The sequence below is a fragment of the Neomonachus schauinslandi genome, chromosome 6, assembly GCF_002201575.2.
Source record: "Neomonachus schauinslandi chromosome 6, ASM220157v2, whole genome shotgun sequence".
Classification (NCBI taxonomy): Eukaryota; Metazoa; Chordata; class Mammalia; order Carnivora; family Phocidae; genus Neomonachus; species Neomonachus schauinslandi.
The window spans coordinates 85,748,463-85,767,524 of record NC_058408.1 but is presented as its reverse complement, the minus strand read 5'-3'; the positions used below and the strand labels follow the sequence as shown (position 1 = coordinate 85,767,524).

General features: G+C 53.9%; 1 protein-coding gene across 2 annotated transcripts in view; it reads right to left on the bottom strand.

Moving 5' to 3' along the window:
* Positions 1 to 645: 645 nt before the first annotated feature.
* Positions 646 to 19,062, bottom strand: part of C6H1orf198 (chromosome 6 C1orf198 homolog) — a 31,216-nt gene continuing 12,799 nt past the window's right edge. The window contains exons 2-5 of one of the 2 annotated variants that reach the window (XM_021696098.2): positions 15,723 to 15,773; positions 4,754 to 4,877; positions 4,329 to 4,657; positions 646 to 1,093 (exon numbers count right to left, since the gene is read on the bottom strand). In XM_021696098.2, the coding sequence (XP_021551773.1) occupies positions 1,037 to 1,093; positions 4,329 to 4,657; positions 4,754 to 4,877; positions 15,723 to 15,773 (561 nt within the window). In that variant the 3' untranslated portion in view covers positions 646 to 1,036. Of the gene's footprint in view, positions 1,094 to 4,328; positions 4,878 to 15,722; positions 15,774 to 19,062 lie in introns of both variants that reach the window. The other variant, XM_021696097.2, reaches the window with a different exon arrangement.

Sequence of the window (19,062 nt, the reverse complement as noted above, 5' to 3'; positions counted from 1 at the left end):
CTTCCACTTCTGCTGGTGGTCAGGAATGCGGAGGGAGATCCATCCCGAGAGTTTGACCAGTTCTCGGGATGAAGGCCGTCCACTGCCCCTCCCAGTCTCATGCTGGGAGGTTCTAGCACAACTAATCAGAAGAGCCCCGTCCTCCAACACCTGCCATCCGCCCTTACTCCTGCAGATAGATGCCTCGGACAGGAAACATCCACCAGGCCACATTAAGTAGCAAAGAACTTCCAAAAAGAAACCAGTACACACCCAAGGAAAGTGGTAGCCCTACAACGTCTATATCTAGATACAAAATAATGAAAAGTTAATACAAAACTTTTAAAACATGCAACTCTTCTTAAACAATGATGAATAGTTTGAATATGTATCAGGGCAGCTGAAAGAGCATCTCTGCTATGTGCCAACAGTCTGTTTCCTGGAAACGTCGTGAGGGTGGAGGGTGGCACACGATGCGAGAAGGGTGGCTTCAGGAAGCCCTGGACAGCTGGGAACGTTGGGTGGGAATTGGGGGCGGGGGGGAGGGGGGTCATGTTTCTATGGTCACAGCCAGCCATCGTGTTGATGTCACTACTGCTGAGGAATCACCAACAGCCACCCAACAAAACCCACTCGATTAATAAAAAGGGGAGAGGCTAAAGGAGAAAGAGATGGAAGTCGTTTTTACGTTTTTTGTGACACGATGAGAAACCTCGTTCTCTGAGTGAGGGGAGAACTGGGTGGAACTGGGAACAGAAGCTTTATGTACAAGATCGACGGAATTCCTTAACAGTCTTAAAAAATTCCAAATGCAAAACTTCTGTTATCAAATCATTGAAAATAGCATATATATATCTGGCCTTACCAAAAGAGAAAAATCTGGAAATCTGGACAAGGCAATATTTACCAGTTTCCAAACGATTAAGAAAAAAGTGTACAGAAACCAGGAAAATACACAGGGAAATATTGCCCATTTTATCCTCCTCCACCACACCACTTTGGAAAACACTTAGGGGTTCTTGGTTTTAATATTTTTTTTTTTTTGGTCTAATACATTTTACCAGTTGTCCAAAAAATCAAATCCTGTCTTCAAGACGACATTACTTGAGGTGACCTGTAGAAGAGACATAAACACCAAAGTAAGATATGGATTTCTTTCTTTCTTCTTTTTTTTTTTTTTTCAGTTACGCATAATCTAAAAACAGCATCTCATTTAAATTGACCCAAATGAAATCGCTCGCTTCCATGTCGGAGGCTCTCTGACCTCAATTTGCCTCAGTGCTTGGAACCAGAAAATGAAAGAAACTTCAACGTGAGCCACACTCTGCCAGGATCCGGCGCTTTCCCCCGCTCTGTCCCCAGGCAAGTCTGCAAGCAGCTCACAGAGAAAAGGAAACAAATGTATCTTTTCTATGTGTGCACAGACAGGCGTGCTGAAACGCAGTCATCACGGAAGAAGAGGACAAAGGACAAAGTCTTTCTGCGGCTCTCTCACACGAGCACACGCATCCACCTGGCGCATCCACCTGCCCAGCTGCAGCCTTCGGGACGGATGCTCTGACGCCCCGCCCTCCACGGAGCTGGCAAAGGGCAAAAACACTTCCGTGGAGACGATGACACCCATGGACTAAAGCAGGTTCCCTCGAAGCTGGTGAGCCAAAACAGGAAAACCCAAAGTCAGGCAAGCGGTCCTCTCTCTGCTTTTCTACGGGTTTCTTCAACGAGGCTGGCATTTCGCTCTGCTCTGCACCCAGATATCTGTTCATGTGCTCTGACTGCCCACTCCCCTACACACACTTGCCTGTGTCTCTTTACAATTATGTAACAGCATCCTTCAGAGGAAGACCCAGGTGCCAAGTATCAGAGAAAGATCACTAGGGAGGCTCATCGGCGAGCCTAGCAGGTCTGTAAGAAGGAGCAGGTGGGCGGCAAGGTTAGAGACATGGAAGAGAGCAAAGACACGGGGCATGGGGCCACCGCGGGCAGGACAGGGAGGCGCCGAGGACAGGCTGGAAAGCTGAGGGGCCGCTGATGAAGGGCAGATGGAGCTCCTGGCACAGGGCTCCCCTTCTTCAGCAGGACAACTCACAAGGTCATCTGCTGGGAGAGGAGTGGAAGCACCTGGAACCCCATTCCAGGAGACGCCCAGACGATGACCACAGCTCAACAACACAAAACTCAACTGTTAAAACTGGACAAGGGATCCGAACAGACATTTCTCCAAAAAAGATGTACAAGTGGTCGATAAACAACATGAAAAGACAGTCAACATCCCTAACCACTGGAGACCGGCAAATCGAAACCGCGATGAGACCTAAGGTACCGTCTCCCAGCCATTAGGATGGCTGTGATCAAAGAAGAAAGAAAACCAGAGTTGGCAGGATGTGGAGAAACTGGCCCTCTCGCGCGCAGCTGAGGGAACGTAAAATGGAAACAGTATGGCGGTTCCTCAAAAAGTTAGACACAGAATCACCATGGGATGCATCCGTTCCTCTGCCGGCTGCATACCCCCAAGAACGGAAAGCAGGGACCCAAACAGATATTTGTAGAGCCGTGCTCACGACAGCATTGTTCACAGTAGCTGAGAAGTGGAAGTCACCCACGTGGCCATCAACAGATGGGCGGATAAACGAAATGTGGTAAATCCATACAGTGGAGTATTATTCAGCCTCAAAAAGGAAGGAAATTCTGCCACATGCTACCAGTGGGTGAACCCTGAGGACATTAAGCTGAGTGAGATAAGCCAGACACAGAAAGATGGAGACCTGTAGGATTCTACTTATATGAGATACTAAGAGTGTTAAATTCACAGAGATAACAAGTAGGATGGTCGCTGCCAGGGGTGGGGGGGAGAACAGGGAGTTGTTTAATGGGTAGAGATTTCATTTTTCAAGATGAAAGAGTGCTATAGATGGATGGTGGTGATGGCTGCATAACCCTGTGAACGGATCTAATACCACAGGGCTGTATACTCAATATGGCGGCACATTTTATGTTATGTATATTTAACCACAATACACACTTTTTAAAGTATGTGTTAAAAGGAAAAAAAAAAAAAAGGACAACTAAAGAGTCTGGATGGTGCTAACATGGAGAAAACCAACAAGGCACACACAGAGGAGTGTGGGGGGTGCGGAGTACCCCTCAAGTGTGCCTGCCTGCCTTGCCAATAGGTAACTTCCCCAGGCTCCAAAACCCAGACCCAAACCTAAAGACCCCATTTTTCCTCCCTCTGGCCATCCTCTTTTGTGAGCAGGTGGCCCCTTTCCATCCCTCCTTCCCTCCCCGCCTCGGGACTCATCACTCCCACCCATGCAGAAAATGGCTGCATGTCAGGAAGCATTCAGGGAAGTGCCGTCCAACTCTAAGATGGACCTTGTTTACGTTCTCACCCAGGTGCAAGAGCGATCCACGATCTCCCCCAGAAATGGTGCTCAGACATGCCTATATCCAAACTACTGCTTTGTTCATCATAAAGCAATGTCTCAAAACCAAGGCCTCCCTCTGAACCATAATGACTTTGGACTGGTTTATTTTATTTTGTTTTCATGCAATCCTCCAACACTGGATCCATTTAAATTCATTACCAAACATTTTGTTTTCTTTTCACTGTCTTAGTCTCTTAAGCAATGCAGACCAACTGGCACAGACGATGGTCGAGGCTCCCACAAAGAAATGGGAAAGCACTCAGAAGCCACTCACCCTATTCTCCTGCACCATCCCTTTCTTCAGGATGCATTCCTCTTCACCCAGTGAACCTTTCAGATCTTTCTTTTGCTTCCCCCCAAAAAGAACTCCTTTCTTAGGATTCCTCCCAGACACGTAATGCTATCCTGTTTGGAAACGAGTAGCTGCCAATCACTCCTTGAAGCCAGAGTCTCCTGTGGTCCCTGAGAACGAGCATGGCTGCTCCTGGTGGAGGCTCGGTGGTTCTGCCTGCTTCCTTCCTCCCCAACACCCCAGCCCGAATTTACAGACCTGTCAGTTGAGTGGGCATCCAAATCCCTCCCACACTGCCCTCTCCCTGCGAGTTCCTGTGCTCACTGCCCCGCTGCCAGCCCTCGCTTACCTGCCCTCACACACCTGGGGAAAGGCAGCGGGCATCTGCGACATCTACGTGTAACAGGCAAACAAGTCATGGCACTGAGACAGAACCATGAGACGTTTCTCCTTGCACACGTGTCAGTCGCTGAGCTGGGGAACAACCCAGCTCTCCTGATCCCCAAAGTCCCCCCAAGGAATGGGCAAGAGAAAGAAGGGGAAGGAGGAGAAGAAAGCGAGGGCATCTGTGGGCCACCCATCTTGTGGGAGGTCTCCCCGGGTCACTCCTGGAGGGAGGGGCCACCCACCTGTGTTGGCATGGGTTCCGAGAACAGAGCATCCTCCACATCCTCCACGTCCTCCTGCCGGTCCTCGGGAGAGGGCAGCTTCCCCACGGGCTCGGACGGGGTGGCTTCCTTCACCGTGCTGGTGCAGGCCTGGATAGGCTGCGGTCTCTCGTGCTCGACGCTGACACAGGGAAGGATGCGCTGCTCCTGGCGGAGGGTGCTGGGCCTTTCCACCTTGGCCTCCCTGTCCTTCAGGGCAGGGTCCTGCCGATAACAGGCAGGCAGGACCTTTTCACCTTTCTCCATGGACTTGATCTGGCTGGGGGTCAGCGACTGGAACTCAGCCTCGGGCCCCTCTCCCCGGGACCGCTCTGCATTGATCTTCCAGAAGGAAGCTTCCTCCTCCTTCCGGGCAGGACCCAGGGCATCGAGGCTGGAGGACTTGCTGCCCTGGGGGGACCGGAGGGCCTGCGAGCCCTGGGAGGCTTTCAACAGCTGTCTCGGCTCGCTGGCTGTGCTGCTGGCCGGCTCTTGGATGGATAAAGAGCAGACACTGAACTCCATCTGACTCTACAGCAGAGACACAGAGGAGAAAAGAACAAGCATTACAATCCACGGTCACGGGCGTGCAGCTCACACCTCCGCCCGCCTGACAACAGTAACGCTGGTTGTCGTCCATTTGCCTCAACTTTCTGTCCTGAGGGCTTTTCTTCAGGACGGCGGTCCACGCACCCACCACGGCAGAAGCTCAGACACCAAGGCCCTGCCACACTCCAGGCCACCAGCAGTGCAGAGACTTGGACTCGCTGAGGACCCCGGCCTCTGCCTGGTGAGCAGAGCACCCGCCTGTCTCCTCAAGAGTGAATCCAGCACCCTCCGGAGGAGGGGCTGTCTGGCGGTGACCACCCTCCCTGGAAGGTGAAGAAGGTGCACGGCTCCGCACAACACCGCCCCGCAGCGAGGGTCAGCACCCAGCCCCAGCACCCAGGCCCATCGCTCCCCACCTACGGCGGCGGGTGGTGGACAAGGGTGAATGAAGCCAACAGAGCCAGAGCCTGTTTCCTGGACTGAACAGCCGCGGAGACCCGACCCACCCACCCCTGCCGGACACGCCATCTTCACAGCTGCTACGGACTGCGTGTCTGTGTGCCCCTCAAATTCGCACGTGGAAGCCCTACCTCCCGGAGTGATGTACAAGGAGGTGGGGCCTCTGGGAGGGAATCAGGTCATGACAGTGGGGCCACCAGGATGGGATCAGTGTCCTTATAAGAGACACAGGAGCAATGATCTCTCCCACCATCCAAGAACATGGTCAGCGGGAGGCCCCCTGCAGCTGGGAACCCCAGCACCCTGACCCTCCAGCCTGCACAACTGTGAGAAATGAATGTCTGTTGTTTAACCCCCAGTCTGTGGTCTTTGTTACGGCAGCACAGTCTGAGCAAGACGGTGTGTCATGCGGAGGGGTACTCGGGGGGACGCTCCCACTCAGTAGTGCTCTGCAGCTCTGACCTTGATCCTGGGCCTGAAGCCCGGATGCCGTCCCCCACGGGAGACCGCGGGCCCCGAGGCCAGCGCATGACCCACACCGCGCCTGATGTCCCAGAAATGCTTTGCTCGATCCGAGGCTGCTCAGCGCAGCGACCTCCAAGAAGACCAGCTCTGTGCTGTGCTGGAGGACACATCGGGACAGGGAAGGACACCTCGGTTCCCGCTCCAGCGCAGAGCTCTGCACGGCAAGCGACGGGAGGCCTCAACCATTTCTACAATCCCTCTTGAACGTTCCTCTCCTCCTACTTCTCCCTCAGACCCCCTTCTTCTTCTTCTTTTTTAAATAAAAGTAATAAAACTACGATTCAGAGAGTTTGGAAATTAGAAAAGAAGTCGTTCATAAGCTTTCCTTCTTCCATAACCACTACCTTTGTATTTTTGTGTCACTGTTTTCATATATTTATTTTACGAGGTTGCGATTCTGTTAGGCATATAATTTGGAGTAATGTTGGAATGTAGTTGGTCGAGCATCTGACCCTTGATTTTGGCTCAGGTCATGATCCTAGGGATCCAGGCCTGTGTCTGGCTCCACACTGAGCATGGAGTCTGCTCAAGATTCTCTCTCTCCCTCTGCCCCTCCTGCCCCTTCTCCCCTCTCTCTAAAGAACCAAATAAATCAGTAATTTGGGGTATTGTTTTTTCACTTAATCATAAGCACCATCCATGGTGCTACGTGGTCTTTAGAACAATCATCTGTCCTGGGTACAAGCTAGTTCATCGAGCAGCTGGCCCATCAGCTCCTTAACCCATCATCTTCCTAACAAATAACCGGCTGCTTCTACCCTGTGCTGTTCTAATTAAGGCTGCCGCCACCATCTTCATGCATACAGCTCTTCCCCATGTGGAACTAATTTCTTCAGATACCCTTCCAGAAATGAAATATCAAAATGCAAAGTTTAAAACCTTTCCTTTTTTATGGTTCTAGATGCACACTAGCCGATCTGTTCTCCAGGGCTGCCCCATTTTCTACCACCACCAGAGATATAGCAGACGGTTTAAAAACTGTGCTAACTTAGTATACAAAACATGGTTCTTTATGACTTTAATGCATATTCCTTCGCTCCGTTTTACACAGAGCACTCGCCCAGACTCACTGATTGGCAAAGATGTGTTTGTTAGGGGAGGATGAAAACATGGCTTTTCCCGAGCAAACTGCAGGCCCTGAACCCAGAGAGCGGGACGTGCTCTCTGCCTGAGACTTCTCCTAAAGCCTGGACCCTGATGGCTGGAGGTCTCTCCTCAAGGCTCAGAAGACAGGATGGGATGGGAGCACGAGACACTAAGTTCAAGTCCCAGGCACAGGCTGCTCGTTGTTGTAAAGAGAACCCGAGGGAGAAGACATCATAGGTCCGGCTCCGCAGACTGTGGCATCCTGAGTGCATCTCACGCATCGGGCACCTTCCCTTGCTGCTGGGCCAGGTTTTATAAAAAATGTTCACTCTTACAAATGAGGAAATGGAGATCTGGAGCAATCCGAGCAAACTGTCCTAGGTCACTAGCCCATTAGATGCAGCTGGATTTCCACTGGACCCAGTGATTCCAGGCCTGAAGCTGTGCTGGGCATCAGGCCACATATAAAAGCCACTGGCCACCAGGGACGACATCCACATAAACACCGGAACGTCCTGTACATGGCAGGATTTGGATAAGTACGTTAATGATCTAATTTATTTTTAAAGGGCTGTTTCTGAATGAGCCACTCTCAGTACTCTGTATATTTCCAGATTCCACAACAGAATACAGGGGGACTGCAGGCATGAGAGATGATGCTTTCCTTAAATAAGCAAGTTGCTAAAGATACCACGGAAGTAGAGACCAAGGCTTAAAAGAGAGCTGACTGGGCGCCTGGGTGGCTCAGTTGGTTAAGCGACTGCCTTCGGCTCAGGTCATGATCCTGGAGTCCCGGGATCGAGTCCCGCATCGGGCTCCCTGCTCAGCAGGGGGTCTGCTTCTCCCTCTGCCCTCTTCCCTCTCGTGCTCTCTGTCTCTCATTCTCTCTCTCTCAAATAAATAAATAAAATCTTTAAAAAAAAAAAAAACAGAGAGCTGACTTTGATCTGGAAATCGCAATGTAAGGAAGGCACTTAAAACTGAGCACTTCGTCAAGCCCCAGCTTTTTTAGGATCAGCAATTTCTCCAGTGGGATCTCTGCTCAGAAGCCTCCGGAAGGCCAGGCTGAGCACTTATGGACGTGGAGGGCAGCCACGGACTGAGCCAGGGACGCTGCGGAGAGGCGGCGGTCCCAGTGGTTCCCAGACTGCTTGGGGCATCACTGGCAGAGCCCCCAAGCAGCACTGGCCGGACGCGACAGCCTTGAACAGACCAAAACCATGGAGGCCGTGCCTCGGCTCCTTGGGTAATCGGAGGCCATGTGGCACTCCTCAGTGGACAGTGTCATCTGGTCAGAAGAGACGGCTATGCTGACATTAGCGGCTGCTTGGTCTGGGGGTTTTGGGGCGAAATGGGGAAAACAACTTTACAGAGGAAAAAAACCTAGCACATTTGCTTCCAAGCCTTTTTTCCTGGGTATATGTTGTTTTTAATTTTGCAAAGAAAACAGGACTACACTCTCCTAAAAAACAGTCCTCCCTGATCAATGGCGTGGGGGCCGGGTCTTCACCCAGCACGAAAAGGGCTCCTTGTTTGTATTTCAAACCCACACCTGTTGGGAATGGGCAGGGCGGAAAAGAGGAAAGGAGCAAAGGCCCCCCCCCCCCCCAAGTCTAGACCTCATCTCACTCGGCTCCAAAACTCCAGGGACTCCGGCGAGACCAGAGCGGAGCGGGGTGTAGGGGAGAACACGTCCGTTCCTCCCAGGACCGGGTCCCTCTCCGGGGTTGCTCATCCTGCCCTGGGGGTTAGCCGCCAATGGGGCTCCAAGACAGAGGGAACAGTGCCTCCGGACTCCAACGTCGTGCAGCTGGGCTGTTGCCGGACACCCAACCAAGACACGGACGGGCACTACCCCCCACCCCTTCCCAAAGCCGTCACCTGCCCTCCAACCTGCTCCTCCTCAGGAAACGCCAAAACCACCCACCAGCTCCCTGACCCTGAACCTGGGCTTTCTTCTTTATTGGTAAAAAGGGGGAAATCACCATCCTTGCCTTGCTAGACTGCCAGGTAGATTAACCAAGCAGATGCCCGTGAGGGTTTGCATCTTAGAGGAGCACCTGGTGCACAGTAAGTGCTCAGTAAACACAAGCTCCTTTGCCCTTCTCCTCAGTCCTCCGTGGGGCGTCAGCAGTAGTCCCAGCGGGTCCCCTCCGGGCTCGGGATCCTCTCACGCCTTCCTCTGGTCGCCAGGGGCACGGGCTGTGGTGCCTGTGGCCCCGAGCTGCAGGTAGCGTCTACACCGGAATAGCAGAGCCGGGGGAATGCTACGCGGGAGCCCCCAGGTTCAGTGCCCGGTGTCAGGCCACGGAGTCAGGGCTGCAAAGCCCCCCACGGGTATTACGGCCGAGCCACTGTCCTGTCCCGTGGTTCTGGGACTGTGGGGACTCCGTCCCCCTCGCCAGCCACCATGTCCGTGAAGGTCACGCCACACCAGAGGCCCTGAGAGACGGGTGTGAGGGGTGCCCTTCTGACTCTGGGAGAGATCCGTGAGCGGGGACGGGGACAGCCCTGCCTCGCCGAACCGACAGGTCTAGCGGGGGGCCACTTCTGGACCCTGCAATGAGCACTGCAAAGTGGAAAGACAATGGAGGTCCAGATTCCGTTCTCTCCTTTCTAGAAAAAAGGCTGAAAGCGCTCTTGGGAAGGGAGGTGGTACCAGCCCCGTCCCCCAGCGCTGACACTGAGCCAGGGCCCAGCAGAAGGGCGCTGTGTGTGAAGGGCCGCAGAGGGGTCAGACAGGAAGTCGGGGTGGGGGGATCCGACTCCGCGGTCTCACGCAACCCTTGAGACGGGGACATGGGGGAGTCATGGCGACAGCCCACCCCAGCGTCCCTGGCACCAGCCAAAGCCCTAGGGCGGATGTGCCAAGCGGGGACTCGGAGTCAGTCACCCCATGTGGGGAACTGGGTCTCAGCTGGCCACGTCCGTTCTAAAAACAGAAAGGCCACAACCGAGCCCAGTATCTATTTTTACACCCCACTCACTGGACAGGAATGTGTAATATTTCAGTAAAGGGGGAGTGCAGGCCGCCAAAACTAACTGTTTGGCTTGGCAGCCTCCGACACATCTAAATTGTTGAGACAAAGCCTGCAGAAACGTTGTCAGGAAATGTAATAGTTTACTGGAGCAAATCTGAATAAATCCACAACCCATTTAGCATCTAAGCTCCCCACCTCCTCCTCCAAAGAAGGACGCGAAGGGGAAGATCCGCAAACCTTTTGGAATCACAAAACTTGTAGAAGTGACAGCCTGACCAGAAAGACACAGCATGACTTGGCCACCGGACACTGGGAACGTCAGACCCTCCAGGCAAGTGGGGGGGCGGCAGGGCCCGATGGGCTCCCTGCCCCCAATCCCAAGGCACCAGCTCAGACCAGGGGCTAAGTAACATCCTCCTATACTGTTCCCAGGGAGCAAGGGGACCTACAGACACCTGGACGGACACTGCTCGTCCACAGTGCCCGTACGTCGAGCAGAAGGAGCCTGGGGAAAACCCCCCAGAGGCACAACAGGTGGTGGGTGCACAGGGGCCCCAGGGGCCGAGGTTACAAGGTTCAGGGACGAATCGTGGCCTCTGCCCTCCAGGGGCTTCTCTCACGGGGACAACAGTAATGCCGTGTTTTACTGAGGAGGCAGCGTGGGGGCTACAACACAAGTGATGCACATGGGCTCGGACGCCTAGTCCACACCCCTTGCCTTACGCCTGGATTCCCTCACCTGTAAAACAGGGTTGCAGGGAGGCTCACACGGGGGAGAGCACCAAAGGTGCTCAGCACACATGCGGGCATGGGAGCCGCTCACCTCCACTATGATGGGGAAATCTGTAGGAACCTGAGTTTGCAGCAGGTCTGGACAACAGGCTGGACCTTCGCAAATGGTTGGGGTGGGGGCTGAGCAAGGGCACTGAGGCAGGAGAGCACAGGGCCTGGGGGACGGGGCTGAAGGGCGTAGGACACAGCAGCAGGAAAGACCCCAGGGGCCAGAGGCACAGGGCTGGGGCCGCTGGGCTGAGGGAACGGACACATCACTCCACAGAGACCTGGGAAAGGTCAGGGCGCCGCAGGGATCAGCTCTGGGTCTCGGGAAGGTGAGCTAGGGACAATACAGGGGGTGGGGGGTGAGGAGGAGTCAGGCTGTGATGGGGGCGGGGCACGGGGCGGCTCTGTGTGACTCTGGCTGGCAGTGTGGAGGGACAGCCAAGCAGAGTCACAGTTTGGAAGCCAGGGCCTCCCCCATGCACAGAACATCCTGATGGAATGCCCTTCTGTCCCCCCACGGGCAGGAGCCACCCGCAAGCCGGGCAGACCCGAGCTCCACTCTCTCTCCGTCGATTCAAGCTGCCTGCCAGTTACTGTCTTCTCTGAGCCCCTACCCGAATCCTGACCCACAGCAGGACCAGTAACACCGGCTCCCAGGGCTGGAAGAATTCAACGTGTGTGCCGATGCCTGACTCAGGGCATAGCGCACAGGAGGTGTGATGTCCTTCATTGATCTTTCAAAACTTTAGCACAAAGGCTCATAAGTGCTTACTCTTCTTCCCAAGGAAGGGGCTGGAAGGGGCTGGGAGGCCTCCCTACTCTGGGAATGGTCTATATTGGTCCTCAGAGACCTTGTGATATGAAAGGAATCAAGGGACCGATCCCCACCAGCCAACTTACCATCCCCAAATAGGCAGTGCACACTGGGAGGAGGACAAGATGGACAGAAAGAAGCCAGACAGCCCAGGCAGGGAAAGGGGAGGCACAGTTCGGGGGGAGGGTGTCCCTAGAGCCCAGTGACCCAGCAAGAGCCAGGCCCTGACCTACCTCTGCAGGCATCTCCTCTAAAGTCCCCAGCCCAGACCCACTGGGGAATTTCAAGAAGCCTCTCTGCTCCCTGCCTCCCTCTCTGGAGCATTCCAAGTGCTGAGTTTTTTCCTCTTGAAACATCAGTAGCAGGAAAGGAATCCACCGTGGGGCCCACAGGCACCCCCACCCCCAGCTCACCCACCAAGCTGACAGATGAGTGGGGAAGATGACCACCACTCACCCCCCAGCTAGGGTAGGCGGCTGTCCCTCTGAGCCTCCCTCCCGTGATGGAAGAGGGCAGAGAGACAGGGCTCTGGGCAGGTCAGCCTCAGATGGAGGGGACCTAGGCGGGGAGGGACGGGCTGGAAGACGAAGCAGGATTCGGAGAAGTGAGTGAACGGCTGTTACAGAGCCCTCGGGGGCTCTCCTGATCAGAGCTGCGTCTCGCTGGGGCAGTGGCCCCAGGTCCCAAGCACAGTGCCAGCTCATTGTCTGGAGGTGGGACCACCGTGAGCTGGCCTAAAGGAAGGAGCCCACACGGAGGTACAAGAATCAGCCAAGAACCCCCAAATCCCTGGCATTCGTGGTTCTGCCAACAGTCATGACCTTGGGTCAGGCGTACCCTGGCCTCAGTTGATCTCTCGGGGGCTAAGAAGTCAGAGCAGAGGAAGAGCTCGGCACTTAGCGAGCACGCACTGAACGTCTGATGAACTGGGAGCACCCGGCTGGCTCAGCGGGTTGAGCGTCTGACTCTTGATGTCGGCTCAGGTCATGATCTCAGGGTCGTGGGATCGACCCCCACGGTGGGCTTCGCGTTCAGCAGGGAGCCTGCTTCCTCACCTCCCCTGGCCTCTGCCCTTCCCTCTGCTCAAGCGCGTGCGTGCTCTCTCTCTAAAATAAAGAAATCTTGGAAGGAAGGGAGGGAGGGAGGAAAGACAGTTGAACTGAATAGACAGAGGAAGGCAGGACCTTGTATCTACCAACACGTGTGTACATACATGTTACGGGAACGGGGGAAAATGACAGAAGGAATGTGTTGCTAAAGCTTTTCTCCTGCATGAGTTCTGCCACCAAAGGAAGCCATCCACTCACTGGACTGTTTTTTGAGTGCAGAAGTGTTTACTCATCTCTGAGCCTTAAGCAGAATGTCTGACAAAGACTAGATGTGTAATAAATGTCCTCTGAATTTCTGAAAAATCAATGAATGATGTCACAGGGACTGGAGAACGGAGGCTGCCAGGGGCTGGGGGAGGGAAGACGGGCTGCTTAAAGGGGACAGAGTTTCACTTTTGCAAGACGGAAGCGTTCTGTGGCTAGAGGGTGGTGATAGTTGTACAACAATGTGAGTGTACTTAATGCCACGGAACTGTCCACCAAAAAATGGCTAAGATGGTAAATGTTCTGTGTACTTTACAATTAAAAATTAAAAATAAAAAAATAGACAATGGATCAGTAACTGAATGAAAGGACCCAGTGTCACGGCTGCCAGGGTATAAAATCCTAGCTGGAAAATGCCTACGACATGTCAACTACACTCAAATTCAAAAACTGTTTAAATAAATAAACTGCTACAAATTCTCTGCAACTCACCATCAAGAGCTGCGATCTATTTCCTCACACCTTGAATGCAGGCTGGACCGTGCCTCGATATGACCAGCAGAACAAAGCAGAAGGGACACAGGGCGATCTCCCAGCCTAAGCCTCAGGAGGCCCTGCAGGATTCTGCCCTCGCCCCAGGGGACTCCCCCACCACCACATGAAGCAGCCCAGGCTGGCTCGCTGGCAACGCGGGGCCCCGCCGACAGCCAGCACCAGCTGCACACAGAAGGGAGGTTATTCTAGAGCTGCCAGCTCCCACCAGACGCCGTCAGATGACAGGTGAGCCATCCCAGCCAAGGCCAACGGAAGAATAGCTGCTGAGCCCTGCCCACACTGCTGAGCCCCAGGATCATGAAGCTGTGGGGTGGTCTGTTATGCATCAACAGATAACCGACAGAGAGGAGAAGGCGTCAAACGGGGCACAGCAAGAATCCGCCTGAGCCCCGAATCCTGCACCTGGAGATCAGGGCCGCCCCGCCCTGCCTAAAGCCACCTCCTGTTTGCAGCTCTCCAAAGAGGTTCTCACCAGTCTGGAGGTCCTCGGGCAGACTGTGACAGAGCCAGGGAGGCAGGGCACTCTGAGTCACGGCTGGGGAGGTGAGCGGTGGTTCCTTCTAGAACTCGACCTTGACTTGTGAAGACAGAGTAGGGACAAGCCTCTCTGCTCTCTGGAATGCTATTTTGCCTCTACAAGGTTCTAACTCTCAACTACATAAGTCCGACCTCAAGAGATCAACCTAAAAGGTGAGGACCCCAAGTGAGCCCGCCAGTTGGTGAAGTAAGTTGGTTCTCTGCTAAGTAGGCAACACCTATTACCTTCTGGAGGCTTCTCAACTGACCCAGTTCCTAAGGGATGCGGCTCGCAACTGTGGACACTTAGCGCCAGCACAGGTGTGATCCTTGATCCTGTTAGCTGTCCTTGTTCTCGAGATACCTGTGCCCAAGGCTGGCCCCAAGTGGCTGAGCCCCGTCTCGGCACCCACTGCCCATCCTTGTCCCAGAATGTCATCTGCAGAAAGTTAATAATAGATGGAATGTCCCATCTCACAAACAGCAGCTCCAGGAACATTTCACAAGATAAATTCTTAATAGAGCAGATATTCTCATGGGGCACAAGATGGATTTAGGGCTTAGGACGTTCTAACTCTTTTGACCTCTGTGGCTTTATCGCTGTGATACCATCAAACAGAGGACCCAGTCCAGGAAAATCTGTGCCACTTTCTGGAACACTGCATCCCAGCCTGTTCGGTCCCAACCTGCAGAGGGTCTATCTGCCTCTTACCACTAGGGATCACCTGCAGGGTCAGTGCTTCTCAGTTACCCCCGGCAGCCCATCTAAGAAGCCTGAGGCCCCTGCTGACTGCCAGCATGCTGACGTTCTCTCTACCCACCCACAGCTTCCCTTCCGGGGTGGCTAGATAGGGGATGGGGGGGGTCCTTGTTGGTTGTAGGGGTTCCTATATTTCCTTGATATCCTTCAGCAGCATCCAGATCCCTAGGGAGACCCCAGCTTCCAGGCACACCATTTCGCTCACCCTGCCCTCTGCACAGACCCAGATAAAAAATGACACACGCGCAACGAGGTGCTTGCATCTTCACTGTAGGGTGTTCAGGACCCCACGTGACAGCACACTGGGGGCAGGAGGAATCCGTGCCCGCCAGATGAACACGTGCATCTGCATTAACGCCACGTTCTCTCAAAGCCACCTCCCGGCTCTCCCGTGAGGACCATGTCACGCCCTTCCCCGTCCCCAGGACAGCTCGGGTCACTTGGTGCCATCAGCAGTTACTCACCAAGCGCGGCCCTCATCCATCTGAACCTTGTCAAATATTTCATTTTAAGACAAAGGCCCCCATGTGAGGGTGTCTCAGGTGTCTTGCGGACCCCCTCACTGCTCTGCCCTCACTAGGACCCACCGTCCCCGCAGGTCCCCTGGATGCCCACTTCTGCTGGGACGAGTGATGTGGGCTCAGGGGAAAACCAAGTGCAAGGCTTGGCCCTTCAAAGCCCTAATCTGACCTCAAGTCGAAGCCCTATTCCAGGCACACTGCTGTCTTCATCACCCCTATTATGGGAAGAGCCCTCCGACAGCATAAAATGTTCTAGAATTGTGGTCTTTTTCCTTCTTTTCCTTGGGTGACAGACACCTGCCTTTTGGTCCTTCTGCACCTTTGCAACTAGGGAGGCTAAGGGAAATGAATTAAAATCAGTCAAGCTTGATATTGTTATGCAACTCCAGCAATAATAATAATCGATGATGATGAGGATGATGACAGTAAACTCAGAAGTCCATCAAGTGCTGCAAGAAAAAGAACCATGCAATTCCCTTTTAAAAGGACAAACAAATCTAAATTTAATCCAACTTACCCTTGTTTCCCAGGAGAAAGGGGCAGAGTGCTCATCTTGCCAAGTTATGTCCTGAAATAAAAATTCAAGAATAAATGTGAAACCCAAACCCAAACATACCCCATGCAAACATCCACCCAAGGCCACGGGGGAACCCGAACTTAGAACTCATCCCGGCTCCTGGCTCGGAGCAAGCCTGATGCTTGCTCCGCGTAGAATGTGCTGACCTCCTCAGTCTGGCTTCGCCCTCACCTTTCCAGCGGAGGCGTCCCAGCCGGAAGGACGCTCAGTGACCGTGTGGGAGGCCCTGCGGGGACTTGATGGCGGGGATGTGAGCAGAAAGGGAAAGGGGCTTTCCAGGCCCGGGCCTCAGCTCTACCAGCGACTGCATGCGAGGCCATCATGGGAAGAGGATGCAGCCCTCCAAGCCTGTTTCCCTGATCTGTAAGAGGAGAATCGTGCTTCCCTTGCAGGGTTGTGGTGACGGTTAAGTGAAGGAACGAAGAGAATGTCAGGCAGTGATCCTCCAGCCAATGCCAAGGCAGCTGAGCCCCCCCCCCCCCGCGGGCCCCCCCCCCCCCCGAGATCTGAAAGGTGCTGCTGGTGAAGTCACTGAAGAACAGGCCATTTAATGCTAGTGCCCACTTAGAGCGAGAGCTCTAACATCGCGCCCACCCTCGCCACCAGAACGTGATGGGAAGAGCCCTTCAACGGTAAGCGGGCATCTGACCACGCTCCGCTATGTTCTGCTCACCGGCCTGAACGATGACGGGGAAAATCGCCTCCTCTTGGCTACCCCCTCCAAGCCCCCAGCCGTCGCCCTGTGCCAGCAAATGTCTCTCAGCTGTGCCTCACTTTACTGGGGATATTTTCTGAACCCACAGTTGGCAGATACTGGGCGACACAGACTGAACATGGGATAGGTATTCTGAACTGAGACGGTCCTTCCACAGAGCAGCCCGGGGCAGTGAGGTCCTCCCCTCAGAGGTGCTCCCCGGCCCCAGAGGCAGGGGATCAGGCTCTGCCCTCCTGTGTAAGGCACCCGGGGCTGCAGAAGGCTGGCTCTCGGAGCCCGCGCAGGCCCCACCCTAGCCTTTGAACTTGCCTGCCTTGGCCCCTTTGCTCCTGGCTGCTGGGAAACCCTACAAAGGAGAGGGAATGTGGGCCATCGCCCTCCCGTTCGGAATTCCAGCTAAACCCAAGGTACTTCTCAATTTACAATCTCTGTCCCTCCAAAAATGGAAGCGGCCTGCCTGGAGGAATATGAGCGAAGGAGCCCTTGTGACGAGAGGGAGGCCCAGCCTCAGCTGTAAGGGCTCCTGGGTCCCGTCCAGGCTGTGTGTGTGCTGGGGGGGTGCAGGGGCAGAGCGCCGGGCTAAATGACCTGAGAGCCTCTAAAACTCTACGAGCTCAGGGCCCTCTAAGTTCCTTCTCAGAATCATAAAACAAGAAGGACTTTGTTTTCACATGGGGAAAGTGAGGGAGCCTAATGACATAGATGTATCATCTATTCTAGATTTGGGTCTGTGGGGAAAAAGTAAAGGGAAATCAACTGGCAAATGTGCTCTCTTAAAAAAGATTTTATTGGGGCGCCTGGGTGGCTCAGTCGTTAAGCGTCTGCCTTCGGCGCAGGTCATGATCCCGGGGTCCTGGGCTGGAGCCTCGCATCCGGCTCCCTGCTCAGCGGGAAGCCTGTTTCCCCCTCTCCCACTCCCTTTGCTTGTGTTCCCTCTCTTGCTGTCTCTGTCAAATAAATAAATAAAATCTTAAAAAAAAAGAAGCAAAAAAAATATTTTATTAATTTATTGAAGAGAGAGAGCACGCATGCACACAAGCAGGGGGAGAAGCAGAGGGAGAGGGAGAAGCAGACTCCCCACTGAACAGGGAGCCCGACACCGGGGTCGAGCCGAGGACCCTGAGATCATGACCTTAACCGACTGAGCCACCCAGGTGTCCCTGTGCTCCTTCTATCCAGACATGGGACAGCCCAGTGGCCACCTGGGCAGAAGAGGTGTGTGGAGATTAACTGGGCAGGTGGAGACAGGGGAGGGGGCAGACCCAGTGGCCACGGCAGACTGGAGCTGGATTCCCTTATCATGTGATACGATCTGTCCTTAAATATTAGTTATACGGCTGAAATCGGCAAAAGTTAAATTAAGGCTTTTGGCTTTGCAAGGAAAACGAGCGTGAGGCCCGGAGGACCAGAGACGGAGCCTGGGGCACGTCACGAGTGGTGGCAACCCGCAGTCGCTAACATTCCAAGGGGGTCACCGACAGAGAGAGGGTCGCACTGTGATTTCTCCCCAACTTGGTGTCAAGCCAATAGTCTTTTGTTTGCTCCAGCAAGAAACTCCGTCAAGGGGCAAATTCCTTAGATTTCTGCAATTCTGAGCTCATAAAAAATAATAAAACCCTTAACAAAAATAAACATGCCAAGCAAAAATGTTATTGGAGCGCTGATGTCAGCCGTGGCCACACACCCCAGCGTTGGGAACAGGCTCCCCGGGCAGCTGGAGGCAAAATGGGACCAGAACCCAGAACTGCAAAGTGGCAGAGGGTGCACACACAGCGTTCTTTCTCCTTCTCCCACGATGGCCAGCAGGCAACCGAAACGTGGCCAGGCACACGCTTGTGGATGCTCACATCTGCTCTCTGTAGGGTGGCCTGAAAGGCTCCCCCACCTGCCGTCCTGGTGCCCACGATCTGAAACTGTCGAGGCTCCAAAACACATCTGCTCCTGAGACCACAGGATGTCAGGGAGTGGGCTCTGATTCGGCCTAGAGTCCTCCCAGTCAAACTCCTCTCCATAAGGGACGTCCCTACCAGAGACAATGCTGCGCCTCTCTGGAAATTATTTGTTCTCTGGAGCCCAGCACAGAAAGAAGCCTAGAAGTCACTAGATCCCAACAGAGCAGGACAAAAAGCAGAGTCACAGGACACACAGTCCCTGGAAATCATCAGAGGCCAGCGCAGCATGGGGGAGGCTCTGCTCTTCCCTGGCTCCCAGGACTCCAGGGTGGACAGGCACCACGTCTTCTTTCCTCTAACATCCCGGACACCCTGCCTCCCTCTTGCTGGAAAATGCTCACCCAACAGGTATGTTCACCTCCTAGCAGAAAAAGTACTTAAAAAAAAAAAAGAACGTCTCTTCTCTGCCCCTAGTACCAGAATGCATATTCGCACAAAATCTCCAGCATTTACTTTACTGTTTGGTAAAGAACAGATGCCCAAGTGTTCTCAGATCTCTGGGAGCCCAGAAATTTGTCCTTTTGGGGAGGCTGCAACCAGTGGGGTGCTGCATCGGGCTCGCACCAACTCTCGGAAGCGGACCGTGAAATGTTTAGGCATTTTTTGAACCTGC